General features: G+C 51.5%; 10 protein-coding genes across 10 annotated transcripts; 6 read left to right on the top strand and 4 right to left on the bottom strand.

The window, feature by feature from the left end:
* Positions 1-929: 929 nt before the first annotated feature.
* Positions 930-1,882, bottom strand: TrAtP1_000436 (uncharacterized protein; the record flags this gene model as incomplete). Its single annotated transcript, XM_014091672.2, has 3 exons — positions 930-1,103; positions 1,177-1,605; positions 1,766-1,882. 3 exons carry the CDS (start codon positions 1,880-1,882, stop codon positions 930-932), a joined length of 720 nt encoding a protein of 239 aa, XP_013947147.1.
* A 1,304-nt stretch (positions 1,883-3,186) lies between these two features.
* TrAtP1_000435 (uncharacterized protein) lies at positions 3,187-4,413 on the top strand (the record flags this gene model as incomplete). The annotated part of the gene is made up of 1 exon (XM_014091673.2): positions 3,187-4,413. The coding sequence occupies exon 1, from the start codon at positions 3,361-3,363 to the stop codon at positions 4,411-4,413; it is 1,053 nt and encodes a 350-aa protein (XP_013947148.1). The 5' UTR covers positions 3,187-3,360.
* Positions 4,380-7,590, bottom strand: TrAtP1_000434 (uncharacterized protein). The gene is made up of 6 exons (XM_014091674.2): positions 7,284-7,590; positions 7,195-7,218; positions 7,079-7,130; positions 6,987-7,001; positions 5,014-6,918; positions 4,380-4,941 (listed from the first exon to the last, which is right to left on the bottom strand). The coding sequence occupies exons 1-6, from the start codon at positions 7,396-7,398 to the stop codon at positions 4,824-4,826; spliced, it is 2,229 nt and encodes a 742-aa protein (XP_013947149.1). The 5' UTR covers positions 7,399-7,590; the 3' UTR covers positions 4,380-4,823.
* A 356-nt stretch (positions 7,591-7,946) lies between these two features.
* TrAtP1_000433 (uncharacterized protein) lies at positions 7,947-10,288 on the bottom strand. Its single transcript, XM_014091675.2, has 2 exons — positions 8,991-10,288; positions 7,947-8,927 (listed from the first exon to the last, which is right to left on the bottom strand). Exons 1-2 carry the CDS (start codon positions 10,074-10,076, stop codon positions 7,998-8,000), a joined length of 2,016 nt encoding a protein of 671 aa, XP_013947150.2. The 5' UTR covers positions 10,077-10,288; the 3' UTR covers positions 7,947-7,997.
* An 856-nt stretch (positions 10,289-11,144) lies between these two features.
* On the top strand, positions 11,145-11,972 carry TrAtP1_000432 (uncharacterized protein; the record flags this gene model as incomplete). Its single annotated transcript, XM_014091676.2, has 3 exons — positions 11,145-11,195; positions 11,273-11,393; positions 11,464-11,972. The coding sequence occupies 3 exons, from the start codon at positions 11,145-11,147 to the stop codon at positions 11,970-11,972; spliced, it is 681 nt and encodes a 226-aa protein (XP_013947151.2).
* A 1,172-nt stretch (positions 11,973-13,144) lies between these two features.
* TrAtP1_000431 (uncharacterized protein) lies at positions 13,145-13,798 on the top strand (the record flags this gene model as incomplete). Its single annotated transcript, XM_066110576.1, has 2 exons — positions 13,145-13,331; positions 13,392-13,798. 2 exons carry the CDS (start codon positions 13,145-13,147, stop codon positions 13,796-13,798), a joined length of 594 nt encoding a protein of 197 aa, XP_065966648.1.
* Positions 13,799-14,067: 269 nt separating this feature from the next.
* TrAtP1_000430 (uncharacterized protein) lies at positions 14,068-15,916 on the bottom strand. Its single transcript, XM_014091677.2, has 3 exons — positions 15,294-15,916; positions 15,050-15,231; positions 14,068-14,974 (listed from the first exon to the last, which is right to left on the bottom strand). The coding sequence occupies exons 1-3, from the start codon at positions 15,436-15,438 to the stop codon at positions 14,240-14,242; spliced, it is 1,062 nt and encodes a 353-aa protein (XP_013947152.2). The 5' UTR covers positions 15,439-15,916; the 3' UTR covers positions 14,068-14,239.
* Positions 15,917-18,144: 2,228 nt separating this feature from the next.
* TrAtP1_000429 (uncharacterized protein) lies at positions 18,145-19,305 on the top strand (the record flags this gene model as incomplete). The annotated part of the gene is made up of 1 exon (XM_066110575.1): positions 18,145-19,305. One exon carries the CDS (start codon positions 18,145-18,147, stop codon positions 19,303-19,305), a length of 1,161 nt encoding a protein of 386 aa, XP_065966647.1.
* A 40-nt stretch (positions 19,306-19,345) lies between these two features.
* Positions 19,346-20,536, top strand: TrAtP1_000428 (uncharacterized protein; the record flags this gene model as incomplete). Its single annotated transcript, XM_066110574.1, has 1 exon — positions 19,346-20,536. The coding sequence occupies one exon, from the start codon at positions 19,346-19,348 to the stop codon at positions 20,534-20,536; it is 1,191 nt and encodes a 396-aa protein (XP_065966646.1).
* Positions 20,537-20,620: 84 nt separating this feature from the next.
* Positions 20,621-21,202, top strand: TrAtP1_000427 (uncharacterized protein; the record flags this gene model as incomplete). The annotated part of the gene is made up of 1 exon (XM_014091678.2): positions 20,621-21,202. The coding sequence occupies one exon, from the start codon at positions 20,621-20,623 to the stop codon at positions 21,200-21,202; it is 582 nt and encodes a 193-aa protein (XP_013947153.2).
* Between the last annotated feature and the right edge of the window lie 292 nt (positions 21,203-21,494).

Below are 21,494 nucleotides of genomic sequence, written 5' to 3'. Positions count from 1 at the left end.
ACCAGGACCAGCGAGATTCAGTGCCACTTACCGTTGATACGGTATTCACATCAGAGGTCCAATTGTGCAAGACGTTACCTAACAATCTGGCAAGCCTTCTCTACGACGATTCTGCGCAGCATTGTTTGTTCCACTTACAACGCATCTTGCCGACTCGTTACCACATCTAGTTCCGCCCCTTGTTGTTCTCGCTCGGATCACACAAGACCACATAAAGAATTTGTCGATTTCTTCTTATGAACATTTTCCCACGCAATCAATTTAAAGATCACTCGTCATCCTACGCTCAGCTGGCTACTGCCTGACTGGGTGCATTGGACACATTATGGTTATGCATTTTGAAATATGCAGGAGACTACATCTGCTAACCGTGGCGGCAACATTCTCTCTTTGAAATGAGCCCAGATTGCATCTCGACATGTAAACACAGTAGCATATTCACTTAAAACGGTTCGTTTTCCTTCCACTCCCACCTATCTTGTCGCGATTTGAGACTGAGCTAATCTTGGATTGCCTGAGAAGAAGTCAATGGTCGTTAGAAAATCTTAATAAAAGGGCGGTGTATCACTCTGATGAAAGATGCATTTTGTTTTGCGCGATGGAGATAAGGGGGAAAATGTTTTTATGAAGAAGACTTATTATGTTAATAGCTGCAACGCTCTTTACCACAGGATTTTTTTCTTTTTTGTTTTGACTGCGACGATGCATGTTTACACCAGTCGCCGTAATTTCGAATAATAATTAGAACGTTTAATACAGACAAGTTTTCAGGCCAGACGGGTTGTATTCAAACTCGCGACTATTATGCCCAAGTTGGCCACGAAATCTCACGCTTGGATAATAAATGCGAGTCTAGTATATAATGCTTCTCAGATGCAAAGAGCGGGACAGGTCTTTGATATGATCGCCGTTAGATGTCTGCCGCGGTGTCATGAAGATCCTGTCGCAGCAGCTGTTGCTTCTCCTTCTACCTGATGCTCAACAGGGGGAAACTCCAGATCCAGAGCATTCACAATACCTTCGGCACCCGTATCAGCGGTTGCGGTAGCCTCTTTCTCCCAAGGTTTTCTGGGCACGGGACGAGATCCAACGGGTTTAACAGTCTGACAGGTTCAGCGTGAGCAAATACCCGTTTCAGGCGCAAGATAAGGGCGTGTGGGAATTGAATAAACTTACGGGATCTCGTTCAATAGTGTTGGGGATCTGTCTGATGCCGGGAATCGGCTTGCCTTCCTGGATAAGCTTGATCATCTCTGCGAAAGCCAGAGGATACGATGGTTCGCCGCCCTCGCCAGAAGCCTGAGACTGGGCACTACGGTCGACGTAGAGGTCGGCTTTGGGGGCGGCTTGCTGCCATGCTGTGGCGGAGGCAGAAGATGCCGATGCCGGTTCCGATGACTGCTGCTGTTCGTACTCTGAGGGGACGATGTGCGGAGGTGGGTATTCTGGGTGCTGAGAGAGCCAGGTCTGGTAGGCGGCGAAGTCGATTTGGACGCCGATGCGCTGGGCGTAGTAGAAGATGCGGGCGTGGGTGGCGATGTCACGCAGGGAGCCATTTTGGGGGTTGGATGGGTTTGGGGCGCCGAGGATGGCGCGGAGGCCGGACTGTGGTGGATGAAGGGTTGGATGTAAGTGGGAGGCGGATGGATATATGAGCCGTATGTGGGTGTGGGTGTGTAAGGAGTTGGGCATGTATTTATTTACAAGTTGGGAAGGACAAGATGAGTTTAACTGACGGAGAGAAAGAAGAAGAAAAGATGCTTACCAGAAACGCAGAGTCTTTTGTCCAGGGGTAGGCGTCAAAGGCTCTGAAGATGGAGTCTTGGTCTGTTAATGAGCGGATTCGATCTGCTCCCGGGAAGGGTGGCTGGGGCTCTGCCATTGTGCTGCGTTGCTAATGAGGGGTTGCTGTTTATGCAATGTCAAAACAGGGCCTCGTTTATGAGTGACGATGCCGTGTTGAAAGAGTACTCGAATGTCGGGTAAGTTGAAAGAGAATATTCTAGGTATAATGAGAGTCAAGGCGCTTGAAGTGGGCTGGTGAGTTGATGGTTCTCATTCAATTGAATTCGTCCTAGTTCGCATGTGAAGTGGGTGGAGGTGAGTGAAGCGCGGGATGGGCAAACCTCGGCCCCGGTACTTTTGGGTGAGTGATGTGATTGGCTGGCGTTTAAGTCATGCTTGGAGAGGACCGTACGAAATGATGAGTGTGGTTTACGATGAAATGTGTAGGCTGGTTCAAGTGTAAAAAAAAATTATTGATTTAGGATTGAAGGGAGAGATTGATACAAATAGAAAAGAGTGGCTGGCAGAGAGCTAGGGAAAAGAAAATGTATGATATGCGTAGAGAGGTATTGAACTCTTACCAGGTGGCTATAGTTGGCTGCGACGTATATTCATATAGGAGAGGTAAAATAACAAGATACTTCTTTCTAATAGATATACAATCACGCAATGAACATATCATTTTCATAATTTTTAGATATTTGTTTCTTTCAAAAAGTGGAATGTAGGGTAGATCAGATGTGATATTAGCATCCAAACTCATTGTTGATGAGAGCGCATGACAACCATTGTCAATACAGCTAACTCGGTCAATTCATGGAGAGAAATCAGAACAACAAAGCTAAAATGAAGAGAACTAGGGCGTATAATATAGATATAAGCGATCGATTAGCGTGGATTACATAGCAATGGCATCTAGACAGACTGCCTCTATACATCTCCCTCTCTCTATTTTTGTGTACCTATATATATATTACTTACTATATAGCCGGGATCGAACACACAAATAGCAGCCAAGACCATGACAAAATACACTCTAATATATCGGAATATACACGGAAATATTCTCAAGCAATATGAACTCATATTGACAATAAACACCTATATTAGCATCCGCCGGAAGAGTCACGCAAGTTCGACCAACCCATCAACTAACAGCTGAGCCCGCGATATCCCTTATGAAGTATATGGAGAGCCATCCATCAATGGAATCTGCGTTTTCCCTGTCTGTGTGCAATATGAAAATTTCCAGATGGTGCAGTAAATATGCGGCTGCGCCATGTAGATGTACCTGCTAAAAATGAGCTGCAGGGCATTATTCGGACACGACCAACACGCTTCCAACGTCAGGCGAAGCGCCGCAAGGCTGCCACTCTCATTCGCCATGCGCGCGCCTACCTACGTACCCCATGTTTTTTTCTTCCTGCTCTCTTTTTGTGCAGCTTGGGAATTTTTATCTGCGTCTCTGCTGCGTCAATTTACTTTACGGCCAAAGCTTTGAATTTTCGCGATTAAGAGGGAAAGATACGCATCGATTTTCTCTACACAGGCGCCGCACGGATAGAGCTGCCCTACATGGCCGGGGACGAAGCTTCACCAAGTCGACCCTCTTCATCCGCTTCTTCGGAGCTACCGTCGTTGGACGATCTGATACGAGAACAAGTCATATTTAGTCAGATCAAGAAGCAGCAGCAACAGCAACGGCAACCCAATGGCGGTGATGACTGCATCAACCGACCCACCAGAGAGAGCAGTAGCAGCGGCAGCGACGTCATAATCATCAGCGAAAGCGACTTTGCCAACAACAACAACAACAACTTTGCCAGCAGCAGTAGCAGCAGCAACAGCATGGATAGCAGCAGTAGAAGAAGCAGTTCCATGACTGGCCAAAGCATGAGTGGAAGTGTCAGCAACGACATCAATAGCAGCAGCAGCAATAGCGGCGATACGATGGACATGGACATGGACATGAGCGTCAACACCGACCAAGACGATGGTGATAGCAACACCGACGACAACTCCCCCATCCCGCCCCTCACCAGCATCTCCGCCGCCGTCTTCGTCCCCATCCCAGACTCCAACAAGCTCCTCCAGCCCCTCAACCTCGACGCCAACTCCCCAGCCTACCACCGCGCCGCCCTCGACCTCGTCACCAGCCACGAGTCCTCCGTGCGCAACAACCTCAACGCGCTCTTCCACCGCGAAATGTTCCGCGTCCGCGCCGACATCGCCGCCGAGGTTGAAAAGAACAACATGCCGCCCTTTGACTACGCCGCCGCCCGCGCTCACGTGCGCGCCCGCGACGAGGACCTTTTGCGCCGCGACTGCGACGCCATGATTGCAAACATGCGCGCCCCGGATGTGTCCAATCTCAAGTACGGCGTGACAAACATCCCCGTGCCCAACATGAGCGTGGCCGTGACGTATGCGCCCGTCGGGTCACCGCGCGAATTCGCCGCGGCGGAGGTCATGAAGGTGATTGCCGCGGCGGCGGGCGACTTGGTTGGTTTTGATAGACATGTGCGCAGCAGAAGAACAGCCATCAAGAAGCAGATTCAGGATGCGGAGGCGGGGGCGGGGGCGGGGGCGGGAGCAGAGGCAGGGGCAGGGAGGATGGACATCGACTAGAAGACGGTGCGCCGCCGATCTAGCCTTCGTGTGCCTGGGAAAGAGGGCGAGGCGAGGGCTGGGAAGAAGAAGACGGTGCGGTTTGACTCGCCCATTGTGCAGCCTGAGCCTGAGAAGAGTGGCGTCACAGAGAGAAGATACTGAGCCAGAAAGGAATGAGAGTGGCGTTGGGATGGATGGGGGGTGTACTAAGCATATTGTCATACAGCTGCAGGGGAGGCATAAAGATACCACTACGCAGGAAAAAAGGGGGGAGGAAGGAAAGCATAACAGCCACCGGGTTTTGGTTAACATATTTAAAAACAACATCTAACCCTAACGTCCTATATATATATGTACATATCGACATAGCGCTCCGGAACCGCAAGGGAAAATTTCTTCTAATTTTTTTTTAATACATCACACCCATCTTAAGCTCCGTACGCAACCTGGCCCATGGGTCTATCCTCCTCCATTCCAGGAGCCATAAAGTTCGTCCTGGGGTCGCCAGTGATCTTGGCCGCTGAGCAGCGAGCCATTGTCGGTGAGCTATGAAAGGGGTTAGCGTTGTTAATCAATTTGTTTCTTGTCATGTTTGGATGTATACGGAGAGCAACATACCTTCTGGAGATGACGTCTGTGAAGTAGAAGTTGTCGATAACCTTCTTCAAAGGAGAGTTGCTGGCCTTGGCACCCTTGTTCTGCTCCACCAGCTGAACCTTGCTCAGCTGCTTCAGGGCAACTGGCTCAACGACGTCGTAGGCAGCCAGCGCAGGGCTGATCTCGACCATGCGGTCACGCACAGCCGCGACATCGTCGTAAGGCAGAGGGGCACCGAGGAACTCGGAGGCTGCTCGGAGAATCTTCCAGTCAGTTCGGGCGGCACCGGGCAGTGAGGTAGCGGCACGGGTCATCTGGACACGTCCCTCAGTGTTGATGTAAGTACCGGCCTTCTCGGTGTAGGCAGCGCCAGGCAGAACAATGTCAGCAATCTGAGCGCCGCGGTCACCGTGGTGGCCCTGGTAAACAACAAAGGCGTCCTTGGGGATGTCCGTCTCGTTGATCTCGTCGGCACCGAGGAGCCAGACAAACTTGGGCTTGGTCTGGGCAACCTCGGCGGAGGGAGTGACAAAGCCAACCTCAAAGGCACCAGCCCTTGAGGCTTCTCTCTGGAGAACATTGTAGCCGTCCCACTCAGCGGTTCTGAAGTTGGCGGCGTTCTGGTCGACAAAGGCACCAACGGTCTCGTAGAAAGCCTTGGCGTCAACGTGGTCGGTGACACCAGATCCAACAATGATCATGGGCTTCTTGGCGGCCTGGAGCTTCTTGCCAAAGGGGCCAGCCAGAGCCTTCTTCAAGGCAGCGTGGTCGGCACCCAGGTGATCAAACTCGAAAGTGGAATCCCAGGTCTCACCAACAACACCAATCTCAAGATCGGAGCGCATCCACTGCTTGCGGATACGAGCGTTCAGAACGGCAGCCTCATGGCGAGGGTTGCTTCCGACGATGAGAATGCAGTCAGCGTCCTCGATACCCCAGATCTTGGAGTTGAAGAGGTAGTTGGATCGCACGTCAACACCGTGAGCAATGGGCTGGCTGCCGGTGGGGGTATCGAGGGCGAGGTTCTCGGATCCGAGCTTGTTGGCCATATCCTTGGCCACGACGAGGGACTCTACTTCAGTAAGCGCACCAGCAATGACCTTGAACTCATTGGCCTTGGGGCTAGTCTGCTGATAGGCCTTGGCAATTACGGTCAAAGCCTCCTCCCAGTCAGCAGTCTCGAACTTTCCTTCTCTTCGGATCAGGGGCACGGTAAGTCGCTGGGTTTTGAGGCCGTCGCAGGCGAATCGAGTCTTGTCGTTGATCCATTCCTCGTTGACATCGTCGTTGAGTCGGGGGATAACACGCATAACTTCCAGACCGCGAGAGTCGACACGGATATTTGATCCCAGGCCGTCGAGAACGTCGATGGACTCGGTGTGCTTCAGCTCCCAGGGACGAGCTCGGAAAGCATATGGCTTGGAGGTCAGGGCACCAACGGGGCAGAGGTCGATAATGTTTCCGGAGAGCTCGGTATCCAGGTTCTTCTCAAGGTAGGTGCCAATCTGCAGGTCGTTACCGCGGCCAGTTGAACCAAGTTCAGGAGCACCAGCAATATCGTTGGCGAATCGGACACATCGGGTGCACTGGATGCATCGGTTCATCGAGGTCTTGATCAGGGGTCCAATGTTCTTGTCCTCGACTGCTCGCTTGCCCCCAATCTCGTGGAATCGTCCTCGGTCGGCACCATATCGCATGGATTGATCCTGAAGGTCACATTCACCACCTTGGTCGCAAATGGGGCAATCGAGGGGGTGGTTGGCCAGCAGAAACTCCATGACACCCTCGCGGGCCTTGTGTGTAAGAGGTGAATTGGTCTTGACAACCATACCAGGCTGCACTGGCCAGGCGCATGAGGCTACAGGCTTAGGTGCCCGCTCAACCTCGACCAGGCACATACGGCAGTTACCGGCAATCATTAGTTTTCTGTATATGTATACGGTTAGGGCTCGAAATCGCTGAAAAAGGCGCGGGGGTGGTTGGATATTCCGTACTCGTGGTAGCAGTATCTAAACGCCATTAGCACATCTTTCTAAACAGCTTTTTTTATCCCCTTTTAGAGATCAGATTCCCCTCCAGTACTCACCTAGGGACAGTAACTCCGGCCTTTTCGCAGGCCTGGATCAGAGCCGACCCAGCTAGCTTCCATGTCAGCATCTACGCTCCCGCAACCGCCGCAACCCTTCCATTCCAGGACCGTACCTTCGATCGAGACCTTCTTTCCATCTGCAGCCGCGTTAGCACAAGCTCCAGCTCCAATTGTCCGTCCTCGACGCAGGCAAGATGCTTACCAATGGTGAGCTCCACCTCGGCAGACCGTCTGGGCGTTGTCGCGAATGCCCTCGAGGCAGCGGCGGCCCGCCTGCCGGTCCGCCAAGCCGAACGTGCCAGAGACTGTCGGAGCATCGTGTCGCCTTGACGGATTGAACGTGATGTACGTTGCGGCGAGAGAAGTTAAGGACTCAGAGTCGAGTGGGATGGGCGTTCGTTTCGAAAACGGATCTGCTGTCTTGGACGGATGGAAAGCCCATTTACAGCGCTAGTGGGTTTCCCTTACGGATCCATTTAGGAGCACGCTCATTGGCTGGGAGCTCCCAATGCCGCTGCCTGAGGCAAATTTTGTCCCGCAGTCTGGGTCTGCAGCTTTAAATTTGGCGGGCGTGGCCAGTAATTTCGAATTTTCTTTTGCTTCTTCAACAAAATTGTACACGGGCACATTTTATTGTAGGTGAGCTTGGGCAATTGGGCTTCGGCCCGTTGCTTCTGTCGAGTCCTCCTCTATCTTGTGCTCTAGAAGAAGTCAACGCCGATTATGGAAGCAGGGGAGAGAAGTTTTTTCGTCTCGATGAACGTTGCCTCTTACCGCCGGTCGTTACATTTTATCATGCGTAGCTTGACGTAGAAATTTGCTGTGCAACGGCGCCTCAATTTGTATGCTGTGATGATGGAAAGCAGCGGTAATTGGGATCATGTACAACGCAGTCAAGTTATAATTGGCTTGCTATCTATGAACTACAGCTGCATTGCAGTGATCGCCCCAACCTGGGAACATCGCCAACCCACCTCTGCTCTTCCTCTGGGTTGCCTTTATATTCAACGCCGTCGATTACGGCTCCATCCCAAGAATCTTCAAATGGATGCAGTGCCATGTGCGTGATGCGATCCAAGACCTGCCGATCGCCTTCTTTCTCGACCCGCCGTATAACTTCATCCAAAATCCAGCCTCGAGGGACGAAATTGGGGTTGACTTGCTTCATAGCTTGTCTTCTTTCAGCATCCTTCTCTTCAGATAAGTCGTGAGAAGACTCTTCTTTCCAGTCTTCCAAGACGCGCACGCGCCACTTTTCCAGCCATTGGGCAATCTTCTCCTTCGCAGTCTCTTCTCCAACAACTTCAGATGGCCCTTCTTTGTGGAAGAAGATTGCAGCCTTTTCTTTTCGTCCCTCTTGAGTCTTGATGTCCGCCAATATAATGGTACTCAAGCGGCGGAAAAAGTGATTGAAATCCAACTCTAAAGCTTCCATAGTATCAAGCCCTTCGCTAAAGAGCTCATCAAAATCCGTCTCTTTGAAGTGACGCAGACCGAGTCTCGCTGTCATTAATCGTTTGTATTCATTCAAGAACACAGCTTTGTACTCTTCTCCAGCTTGTGTGATTAGGTTTTCTGCCCTCTCAACCAGTTCTTTCTCTTGCTCTTGCCTGATGCCTTTGGCGATAAAAGTCTCATCGTCAACTTGAGGACCAATGCCGAGAAGTTCTCCAAGAGTCTCGCCAAGCCTCACTAGGTTCCACCAGATGATGGTCGGCTGGTTTTTATAATTATACCGCAGCGTGTAGTCATCGTGGTTTGGTGTATATGCTGGGTCAAAGGTATCCATAAATGCAAAAGGCCCATAGTCCATCGATAGGCCGTAAACTGATGTATTATCCGTGTTCTGTGAGACGAGGTTAGTAATTAGAGCTTCCTCATAGACCCTATCATAGCTGCGGATACATACCAACACGCCATTCATGAATCCATATGCTTGCCAATGAGCCACAGTCACAGCGTTACGCCTAATAATCTCCCGGTATAGCCGCTGAAATCTGTTCTCTGCTGCGTCGCTTGGTCCCTCAACTTCGGAAGCTGGTACTCCACGCTTAGGGGATGGTGATTTGGTTGGTTCATCAGGAGACTCTAGTCGTCCTGGAAGCTTTTCCCATCCGCCAAAAACGTCCTCCGCAATATATGTTGCGAGCTTCCTGATGAGATCGCGATCTCCCCTTGCCCTTAGAAGGTCAAAAGTTCCCAGTCGCAACCACGACTGAGCCAACCGGAGTACAATTGCGCCCGGCTCCGTGGCCTCTCTCAAAACTTTAGAGTGAGGAAGTAGAGTAAGAGATAGAGCCCTAGTGGTCGGTATCTTGAGTGCGTTGAGTGCTTCGGAAACGACAAACTCTCGCAGGCTAGACCTAAGTACTGCCTTTCCATCTGCGAATCGAGAGTACGGCGTTAAGCCAGCACCTTTAAGCTGTAGCTCATATCGTACGTTGGACTCTGGATTGGTTGTCTCAAAAAGAGAAATGGCCCTTCCATCTCCAAGCTGGCCTGCCCACTGCCCAAACTGAAAGCCTCCGTAGCACTGCGCCCAAGGGTATCCGCCCTCCAGCTTCGTCTCATCCCAGCCATAGAGCTTGTTGCCAGCTACAAACTGGCGGAAGGCTTCGGTTTTCTCTTCGCCTGCTTTGATGCCAAGATCTTTCAATGCCGCAGGGCTCACAGCCAGCAGCTCGGGATCTTTCTGTTCACTTGGCCGCACCCATGTAAAAAGAGCATCGCGGACCTGGCGAGGCGTGATTTGATCTCGAGGGGTCTTGTGTGAGTCTGCCGGAGTTGGGAAGGTTGCGTCCGGAGGTAGTGAAGCTGTGAAATTCCATGACTTTGGCAGCTCATCCAACGAGACACCTTCAAACTGTTTCCCCGATGAAGCCATGGTTCGCGCTCCCCTATATCGAGTGGGATGCCTTGTCGATGGCCCACTGAGGATCCTCAGTGGCAGAGTCCGTGTTATCAACCGACTTGCATAGAGATATCCCTGCAGCATGGGAATTGGTGGCAGCTCAGATGGCTATCGTTTAATATGCAGTGTATAAGAGAGCGTTGTGGCCCTGCCGCGGCTTAAAGCGATTAGAGTCGGATAGTGGCGAGCCGGCATTCCGTGACATCACCGAGCTGCGAACCTCGCCCCACCACGCAAAGATGGAGCAATGAATCGCGGTATCGGATATACGAGGGGAAAGCCATAGGCCGCTTCATATACTACGTTAGGTAGTGGACTACAAGTAGATGGAAGCAATGCCCCCGCGTAAGTAATAGCAGTATTAATAATTGTTTTCCATGGATTTAGGCTGTGGATGGTGGACCGGTGCACCTCAATGGGGTCAACAGTCTCTGAGGCAATAGCACGTAAACTTGCCTCATCCGCACTTCGCCAACCACAGATTGATGCGGTTAATTCCAGAGAGAATTAAGCTAATGATATGACGTGACTTGCTTCTTCTTCGACCTCATCCTCGTAGGTCCTAATTGAATGAGACCCTGAAGAATGGAGAGAGCCAGGTTGCGTGCTTGCTGTCGACTGCTAGCCCAGTCTTGCAACTTTGATACGATGCCGCATGCTGCTAGTAGTACAGCAAGACGACAAGGCGGGATGGAGTGCTCTGTATGCCATAGCTTCAGTGCATGAGCCTGCATATTTGTGCATAGCAGTCTAGGAAGGCGAACCACAGGCAAGCAAACAGTAACCTGCTTCCTCTACCTCCATTGGATTGACTCTTGGGTCGTAAAAACATTCAACTCGGCAATCTCTCTCATCTCCACCATTGTCCCATTGTCCCTACACCATACATAGCGCCCGCTCCCTCTACTACTCCAGCTCCATCCATCATCGGTGGGGTAGTAGCGACCACCATGCACCAAAAGGTCTTGACTTGCCTTGGACCTCCACTTATAAATATCGGAAGGTCCAGCCGCAACAGCCGCAATACGTGGAAGTGAGCCATCTACGTCCACTCAAAAACCCTCCCTGACATTCCCCTCGCCCAGTTCAATCTCCCCATCTCCTCGACAAACAACCTGCTTTGCCCAGAGACAGTTTCGCTCTTCAGCCATCATGTCTTTCCCACCAGTTATCAAGCTAAATGATGGGAACGAGATTCCCGCAGTATGCTCCTCTCCTCCTCCCTCTCATATTGGACTTCAAGTCTTACCACGTCAACCCGATACTGACCAGGCTGGCAGCTCGGTTATGGCCTTGGAACTGCCAACTTCAAGCGCGTTGCGGGACCTCTGGACACTAAAGTGATCGAAAACACCAAAAAAGCAATTGATGTCGGCTACCGCCATCTTGACGGCGCTGAAGGTATGCGAAAGGCGGCAAATCAAAGTCCAAGGCAAATCAAGTATTTCTAACCACAAAATGTTTCCAACAGTATATGGAAATGAAGAAGAGTTCGGCGCCGCTATCAAAGAGTCTGGAATTCCTCGAGAGCAGCTCTTCATCACCACCAAGATTAGCGCTGAGGTCCAGAAGAACACTGAAGAGGCTTTCTCTCTTTCACTCAAGAAGCTCGGCCTGGATTACGTCGATCTCTATCTGATCCATGGCCCTTTCTTTGCTAATAACGACGAAGAACTGCAGCAAAAGTGGGCTGATCTGGAGGCCATCAAGGCTTCTGGTCGGGCCAAGTCCATTGGAGTCTCCAACTTTCTCCAGGAGCATCTCGAGGCCATTCTTAAGACAGCCAAGGTGGTGCCTGCAATTAACCAGATTGAGTACCATCCCTATCTCCAGCACGGCGACCTCGTTGCATTCCACAAGAAGCATAACATTGCCGTCGCTGCCTACGCCCCCCTTGCTACCACTCACCACAGCCAAGGGCGGTCCAGCAGTGCCCGTCTATACCAAGCTAGCAGAGAAATATGGCGTTACAGACTCTGACGTCGGTCTACGATGGGTCCTTGATCAAGGCCATGTGGTAATTACGACTAGCTCCAAGGAGTCGCGACTCGCTGGCTACCTCGAGAGGCTACCCAAGTTTAAGCTGACAGACGAGGAGGTGGCGGAGATCTCTAGTGAAGGAGACAAGTACCACTTCCGATCATTTTGGAAGCACAAATTTGCCGCTGATGACAGGAGGTGAATGGAGAGAGATATACTAGAGCATTAAGCAGCTATCGCTTTAAACACGCCAACCCAGTTAGAAATTGGCAGGAATAAACCATGGTTCATTTTTTGTTTTTACCGTCTTCTTTTCTCCTTGCCATGGACAAGCTGAACCCATCAAGTTTTGACCACTGTCGGCGAGCATCCATATCGGATTCATCGAGTTTTACTCAACCGCTACATCAGGGCTACACTTTCCTGCCTGACCTACGCAGCGAGCACTTTGTTACTTTATTGGCTGAGCATTGTGACCGTACTGATTCAGAATGTTTGTCAACCTAACCTGCGCATTCTGGGAAGCTATTCGACTCGATACCAGATAGTTCATTAGGGTCAACCAACGTCCAAGTCGCCATGCTCGCCAAAAGCCTTGAAGACATATTTTTAGAGACGACAACAAAAGCTGTCAACTCGGACAATATAGCCAGAAAGATATGCTACATGCGACAAGCTGGTAGCTCGCAACGCAGTCGATGAAGATTTCCAAGGGTAGAAAGACTTGGTCGACATCGTTCACAATCACCCTGCTTCAAGATTAGCGGTGAAAAGGCATACGACTACGCCTTATTAATGCCAGATGATGTTGGCAAAGAAAGGTCTAACGCAACGGAATGCGTGAAGCAAATCACATCGCAGGGCAGCTCCGAGTTTTACGAGGCAAAGATGAGATAACCCACCTTCAGCCTATCCCAGCATGGTTGAGCCTACAACGAACATCATCAAATGCGTTCAGACAAGATCTGATGGCATTTTCCTTCCAAATACTCCTATCTGAACGCATTTACAGAAATTGATGAATTGTCCGAATTTAAAGGTAATCTGTATGTACTGCCCGCACCAGGTCTCATTACGACAATAATTGCCAAGCACCCCAGAGACATCAAGATTAAAGGAAAGGACGAAGTGGGGTCAGAATGAACAATATATTCTAGATGGACTACCTCGGAATGGCGATCGACAATTACAGACCCAACTTGATATACATTCCGACGGACGTCCCATACAAATGGAATCAGAATGCTGAAAAGCAACCGACACCAACCGAAGCACAAAAAGTCCCCCCCCCCTCGGTTAACGGGAACCCGGTCATGGACATGGAGCACATACTACGCTGCCTCAACAGACTCAATGCTGGTACGGAGGAGAATATTAACAAGGCCAACCTTGAATAGGCTTCCGTCAACTTGCCGGCAGGAGTACACGCAGACTTACCTGACGACACCAAACTCGCCAAGATCACCATCGAAGAACTGAAAGTCTTGAACCGTACAGCAAAGACCCTAATTCACTACTGGGCAGCAAAGAATGGGTTCACTGACATTGCAGCCTGGGAGGAAGAGATCAAAGAAGACAAAACAACCTATGTCTGGTTCGCACCAGAGAAGATTGGCCTCCCAGAAATGAGCGTAGTATTCCCGCCTGTGAGGGGTCGTACCCCAAGGGAATCCAACTCCAGCTGCCTGTTCTGGCCCAGTCAAGAGGATGGTTCGCAAGTGTATCTATCTTTGCGCGGAACATCTTATACAGCATTGACACACGGTCTACGGTTGTCAAGCAAGATAAATATACCTGTCGACACAGTTATAAAAGCTACTGTTTGAGATGGCATTTTCTTTTCTTGAAGTGGAAGTTGAACAACAGAGGGCCATATTGAATTTTACGATGCTGGCGATGAAGACACTGATAGGAAGCAATATTTTTAAGGATACACATGATGCCCTTCTCATACCGTCCCAACGGACATCGGAATACGCTGATGTGGTAAGGGGATAAAGAAGCGACTAATAGAAGAAAGATGATCTATTAAATAAAGTTAAAGGGTTTAGCGAGCTATAATGAGGTATGAACACGTTTGATCTATTCATCAAAAGTAGCTTTGTATTTCCACGTAGGTATAGCAACTGGACCGCTAATGTGAATGTCACTCCTCATACGATAGCGATATGGTCCATATACCGGAACGTGTGGCGAAATAAACGTCTTAGTCTTCTATTTTGCAATACATCCTTTTTCTAACTTGCTGTGTCTGCCAAATTCACACTTCACAATTCATCGTCAGAGTCTGTCTCGTTTCCCGTTGTGGGCGGTTTGACTGGAGCCTTCTTCTTTGTAAACGGGAGGCTCCTTGGAGGAGGCGGCTGCTCATTGGCCTTTTTCTGAGGTGCCTTGGGCGCCGGTTGTGAGATATTATCAGCTCCTGTCTCGGAGACATTGCCGTCACCATTATCTTCATTACCATCATCATCTTCATCACTATCGCCAGACGCCGTGTCGTCTGCAGTGTCCTCCGGGGTATTCTCTGGTTCGCTATCCTCGGGCTCAGACTTGATCTTTTCCACATCCATTTCATCATTCTCTGGGTTCTTCGATGAGGAGGCCGCAGCCTGGACTTTTCTCTTTCTAGGCCCAGACGGGGCGGGCGTGTGAGATGGCTGGGGATCCAATGTTTGAGAAAACCGTTGAGATGCGGACTGGCTATTTGGAAACGAGCCGGCGGCAATGACCTTTTGCTGCTCGCGAATTTTGACTTTCTTTTCGTTGAGAAGGTCCCGGAACTTCTGAAGGAGGGCTGTTTCATCGTCTTGCTTTGACGTTACGAGCTCGTCCAGCTGCGATTTTAGCTCCTTCACGGTGGTTTCAAGCTCCTTAGCATGAGCGGCGGCTTCAGCCAGAGCCGCGTTACTCTGTACCAATGCGTCGACTGATTCGGCACACCATTTAAAAAGCTCGATAACCTCATCAGCATCGAACTTTAGCTCTATAGAGCCGAGTCGTTGCTATAGTGGAATCGAGTTAGAGCTGCGTCCCTTTTTTTTTCCAACGGGTAAAATTTCAGTAAGAGAGGCTCATACAGTAATACCTTGGACTCTCTTTCGAACTGTGATGGATAAAGAGGTCTCGGTCTTGACACTGGCTGTTGCTTGGATATCCGCGGCAGGCTGTAACGCGAACAGAGATTGCAAAGTTGACTGCCATTCTGATTCGGAGACGGGACAGTTTGAGACTTGAAGCGAAGCTAATCGATCGTGTTTCACTGTAAAGGCGTTAATACTAGGTATGTATTGTGGCTGGTTTTGGCGGAGGGAGAGACTGTACAGATTGCCACATATTGTGCTTCACCCTCTGTTCCAACGAGCTTTACGTCCAAGGGTTTAGAGCCCTTTTGGGCGACTTGAATGAGCACATGAGCTGATTCATCGTCATCTCGCGGGAACTTGATGACTCGCGTTGTGTTTGCCATGATGCAATTATGTGAGCTGGCTCTTATGTCGGGATGGGTTGCGTGAAGATGTGCGAAGATAGATCGATCTAGATGAATATATGGGCTGATGGGTAGATGAGAAGCAGTTGGTATCAAGGGAGAGGTGATGTTGCAGCAATGTTTCAGCGTTCGCGTTGGATGGGGAAGGAAAACCAACTGAAAGGGTACGCGTGAAGTTTTTTTGACCTTGTCTCCCTATTCAACTTTCGCTGATATACGTCAAATCAGTGTAGTCTTGTATGTCTCACAAGCAAACGGTTGTGAATCTTCAGCAAGGTGGAGTGTATGGCAGCCTTGCGGCTTAGCGTGCTTGGAGCAGGCAGGCGTCCATCGCAGGCAGCTACGGCCAGGGAGCTGGAGCTGGAGCTTCCTGAGCAGAGCTGGAGCTGCAGGTACGGGTACAGGCTTCCAGGTGGCTGTTGTGTGGCGCAGGTCCTACAGGCAGTCGCTGCAAAATTGCGGAGGTGGGCTGAGGTGACTTGGTCACAGCGCCATGTATACATGCCAGTGACTCTTTACTGGTATGGAGTACTAGTAGTACGTAATTGCTCCGAACCTGCGGAAGCATTATACCATTTTGCACATGAAATAATGCTCGCGAAGCAAGCACAATGAATTTGTTCACGACGCGATTTTCGTATTCGCAAATACGAAGTCGCAATTGCCACTTACGCCTAACCGTTTCTTGTTGGTTTCGAACCGTGCCAGGCCGTCTCCCACAAGTTGGTGTCGAGCACAGCACTGTACGGGGCGGGGGTCCGGAGCTCTTGGTACGAAGCACACGTGGGAAATTAAGGCAATGTCCACAAGGGTCCAGGTAGGCATATTGGCCGCTGGAGCCTTTGGCGAGGAAGCACCGCTATCATGCCCAACTACCGCCCAACATGGCTAGACCGCGTTCGCATAGGGAGCGGCCTGTTGAGTTGCTCTGCCTGCGGAGTGCGGCTCATCAAAATGAAGCACTAAGCTGGAAGGCCTAACGCGCAATGGGCGATGGTCGTACAGTGTTTCTGCTCGTATAAGTTGGTGTTGGCTAGTGCAGTGCTACTTGGAATAGGAGGAGATGAGCTCCCGCCTGCCGCTTACTGGAGACGAGATGTGCTGTCTGTTCAATGTGGTTGATCGCCAACATCCAATGTCATGTGTGTTGCTGTACAGCATCAAATACAAATGATGGATATTGCAGTACCTGCAATCAAAAACAGAGCCCAGCTCAGGATCGCCCAGCCCATGCTCTCTGCGTGCTTCCCGCGCCCCGGGCTCGCTTCGCTGTATGTGCATTGCCTAGCCTGGCCTCGGGCTTGTCGCATGCAAAAGACGCCCGGCCAGAGGACCCTGTCCGATCTGGCCTCTCCACTAGGCAAAATCTGACAATTGACGGGGCCTGCACGCATGATTGGCAGGCTGGCGGGTTAGTATGGAGAAGCGGCCGGGATGGGATGCTAGGGCCTCTGGTTGTCGTGGTAGCAGAAAGTCCACTGCAGGTGAGGCGTCATCAGGAGACGGAAGAGCTCAGGCACAGAGTGGGCGGGTGGACAGATACGGAGTAGCCTTCCAACCAATTTCATGCACAGCACGGCGAGATTAGGATGAGGATCGTGAATCCGGAAGCGACTCCACCGCCGCGAGAACATCTCATGGGTTAGCAAAGAAGCGGCGCTACGGCGAGAGCAGTAGGGGTCATCCTGGTGGGTGAAATTTTGAAAAAAGAAACGGGAAAAAAAAGAGGCAAATGCAACACGGGCGTGGCATGAGCCTTTAAATTAAGCAGAGCAACAGCGAGGAAAAGGGGGGGATATAAAACACGAGAGCACCCTCGGTGCCGCGCCCAAGGCTCTGCCCGCGTTTAGGTAACATCACTCAGCTTCTCGCGAGTCAACGGCAGCACGCTTCGATACTGCTCCGTGTTTCCAGCTGCAAGTTGCAGGGTAGCTAGCCACGTTGCACAGGCTGAGAAGAGCGCACTGCAGCGCTGAACCCCCCCTGTTCCACGGTGGACTGCGAGACCTGGGCGCTGCTGGAATCTCTTCTGCAGGCCCCGCCACGACCTGACCCTGCTTGGGCGCACCAGCCACTGCCCGCAACGGACCCAGCCTTTCTGTTTCGTCTTGTCAACACTCGCTGCGCCCAATCACTAGCCGCTGACAACAACATCCTCGCCGCATCGCTCATCTAAAAAAAGCATCGACAAGGCTCATCTAGTCGAAAGCGCCGAGCTGCATCGCGGCGGATCGTCGTATCTTTTCTTCTTCTTTCTTACCTTTCTGTTTGCTGGGCTTTGGGCGCTTTGGGAGCGATAGCATCATCAGCCACTAGAACGAGCACGACGATTTGTGCGCACCTTTTAGCGACAACATACCCCGACCTTTATTTTGGTTGTTTTTTTTTTGGCCGCATTTTGGACGAATAAGCCGGTCTCGCGCTGCCGTCTACAGACTGCCACGTCATAACGAGCTGCGGTTTTGGGAATTTTGGGAAATGATGGATTGTTGTTATTGAACGGTTATGCCTCCGCCCAATTGATGTCGCGACCGGCCACGACGAACCTATCCGAGAGACTGAAAATCAGTTTAGCCACGCTACCCGAGCGGCCCTGCATGCCGCTTTGTTTACAACGCGCGATTACAACCCAAACGACCACAAGTACGCAGTAGACGCATTAGAACAGCACAGTTGACCAAAATTATGGAGCCGCTGCGGTTAAAGCCCAGACAGCCAGTGGAGGAGGTAGAGAACTGGGACGATGAAGACTTTATTGTAGACGGCGATGAGTTGAGCCTACGGCCTACGAGCACCGCTGTCACTACCAATGCACAACCACGTCGACGCGATTCCACTTCGTCCCACATTTCGCTGCGCTCCGATCTGGACTCTTTGCATGGGGAGGAACAACACGTCCACCTCCCAGCCGACGATGAGCGATCTACCATGGCTGCCATAGCCGCCGCCGAGAGGGCTGGAATTCCCCTGCCCAAGAATGTGCCGTCGTCTGCACTGACTGGAGGCACGATCAAGAGGCTGGGTGGGAAGAAGGGCCGCCGGATTATTGACGAAGACTGGGAAAACGACCTAGATCTGCCCGAAGGGCACCAAAGCTTCCAAATGAAGCCTCGAACCCAGGCCGACTTCCCCGAGACTCTGCGCAAGGTCAGCGCGGGCTCGATGCAGAGCTCAATGCAGAATAGCCCCAAGAAGGCACCAAAGTCCGCAAGGGATAGCCGAAGAAGCTCCATCATGTCAACCTCGAGCGTCCTATCGGCCGCGCTCAGCCTGGACAAGTTTAGGGACACGGAAGACGAAGACGACGACTTCTTTGGCGATGGCCTTGACACAATCAAAGTCTCCAAGAGCCGACCACCTCGGCTGATGCCCTTTGTCACGCCCCCAACCCCCGTTGCGCCTGAGCTGTCAATAGAGCCGCTAGACGATGACTTTGAAAGAGATCTGGAGCTGCCATCTGACGGCAAACTGAAGCTGTCTGCTAGAAGAGACATTCCCAAGGCGCCGTTTTCACTATCAGAGGATATAGACTGGGGCGAGGGCAGCAGCCTTGGCACTAGATATGGAGGCACTCGACGAGATGCAAGGTCGACTAGGAGTTCGTCGGTCTCGGCTATGAGCCCCAGTCTCTCCAGCACGTTCACGGTGGAGAGCGAAGACGAAACATTCGACGGCCTTGTACTACCTCCCGGCCATCTCAATTTCCAAGAGAGACTGCACCTGCGCAAGACCAACCCACCGCCGGAAGATATCCCCGAGGAGCCACCTGCCGAAGCGGCATCCCCCCCCAAAGAAGAGATTCCCTGCCGCAGAAGTGGAGCAGCAAGACTTCTTGGAGGGGCTTGACATTGGCGACGGTAATGTGTTTGACTCTGGGAAACTCACAATGCATCGGAATATCAAGATCAAGGATAGTCGCCTGACGAACCCAGCCAGGCCAAAGGCGGCTGTGTCGTTGACATTCAGCAACAAGCCTGTGCCGCCACAAACGAGGATCCCGCGTCTCAACCACGAGAGATCCCATTCTACGGCTCTAGAGCCCGTGTCAGAGAGTGGTGGCCCGATCACACATCGGGTTCGCCGACCACAATCTCGTGTTGGCCATTCCAATCAACTATCGGTCACAAGTCTGCCAACGCCTACCACATCTACCTTTTCTGCTGCCCCAGCTCCTCGCAGGGCGGAACTGTCCCGACCTCCCTTTTCTGTTAGGAACGAGCCACCTACGACAAATGCCCAACTGCTCAGGCAGAAGCGGTCTCTGGCGGCTGTTCGAGCTCGAAACCCTCCTGCTGCTAAACCTCTGGCAGCACGGCTAGAGAGACCATCTTCACGTACAGAGACCCGGCCCAAGACGCCGCAAGAACGACAACAGGCTATCAGCCACGGGAGCCCTGGGCAGCGGAAGAGCTCGATACCCTTTCTTCCCGCAGGGGCTTCTCACCTGCAGTCGCAGCACGCTGCTTCCAAAACTGTGCGAGGGTTGCGTCGCTTTGATTCCGACACCACAATCGAAACACGCCCTACATCCAGGGCATTGGCAAGGCCAGGCCTGCGATCGCCCAGTCCACACCGTTACAAAGTGGCCGCTGATACGTGGGAACGCCTAAGCAGACCAAAGGGTAAACGGCACTTTGGTGATGGCCATGAACTGGATGCCTTTGATGACCTACCGACTTCAAAGGAGACGGAGAGTCGATTTTTGAAACAGCCTTCTGCCGGCAACCCTAACAAACGGAGAGCATACCAGGTGCCGCCGCCATCACAACCTCCTGCGCAGGTGGATAGAAACAAAACGCCCTCTCCATGGAAGGCGGCACCAGGGCCGGCGATGCGAGGCGCATATACCCCCCAGCTTTGCACGAGACACTGCGGCCAGCCGCATTGCGCGCGAGACAGCTCTAGCCCATCGGACGCCAAGCGGCGGCCCGTTGGCTTCAGTGTCTGCTCAACGAGCACCGACGAGAAGCAATACTCAGCAGCCGTCCCATCTGGCGCAGCCGACCAACCGAATCAGAAGACCGAAACGACCCCAGCAACTGAAACCACACCTTATCGCGAACTTGAACGGCGGTAAGGAGTCAAAAGGTATGTGTTTTTTTCTTCGTACTCAACATCAAAGCTTGTGACTGACATTCAACTCTCTCTAGTCGTCAAAGGCATGTTTTACAACGCCGAGACGTATTGCTGGGAAGGAAACGAGAATGCTCTCAATGCGTTTGACGGATCGAACTCGACGCCGTCCTCGAATTCCGTCCCTCCGCACCTGGTTCGAGATAAAGAAGCCTCAGCACCTCGACCGGCTCTCATCACCAACATCAGCGGCACTAAAGGTGTGCAAGTGGTTGGTGGTATGGTATTCGATCCTCAAAACATGTGCTGGCTCAAACTCGGCCCTCAGAATATGACGGCATCCGAGGCTACCGACAGCCTGGATAACTTCACCGGCTTCGAAGAGGAAGAGGATGTCTTCAAAGATATTCCGGATCTTGAAGACACGACGGTCACTGACGCACAGGAGGGTGGTCAAGCCAGTGACATTAAGGATGACTGGCTGGTGGGCGAAGAATTCGACGTCGGCCCTGAATTCATCCGAAGGCAGCGTGAAGAAGAGGAGAGGTGGCGGAAGAAGTGTGAGAAGTGGACGAACCACAGCCCTCGAGACCGAGATGCTTGGCGATGGACTATTCGCGAGCTCGTGTCCCAATTTGACGACTTTGCGGTGCCGAGTGTAGCTAGGTAAGACCAGATGCTATGCAAACGCTCTAACCTATGCAAACGCTTTCACCGTTCAAGAAAACCCCTTGCTCGCTTTAACACTTTGGTGGATGTATTATGATTTTAATCTTTCATCTTCTCTTCTATTTTGCTGTCGCTGTCTTTGTTCTGCTGCTATCTATCGGCTTTGCATTACATGTTTTTAATACGACTGATTTTATCCCCAGCGAAGATGTATCTGAGAGGGCAGGGGCTTAAGAGGATACAGCGTTGCTTGTTTGTTTTTATCGTTTGCTCGTTATTCTGTTTGCTCTTTT

Source organism: Trichoderma atroviride, chromosome 1 (genome assembly GCF_020647795.1).
Source record: "Trichoderma atroviride chromosome 1, complete sequence".
NCBI lineage: Eukaryota > Fungi > Ascomycota > Sordariomycetes > Hypocreales > Hypocreaceae > Trichoderma > Trichoderma atroviride.
The sequence above is the reverse complement of the archived record's forward strand: the minus strand, read 5'-3'. Positions and strand labels throughout refer to the sequence as shown.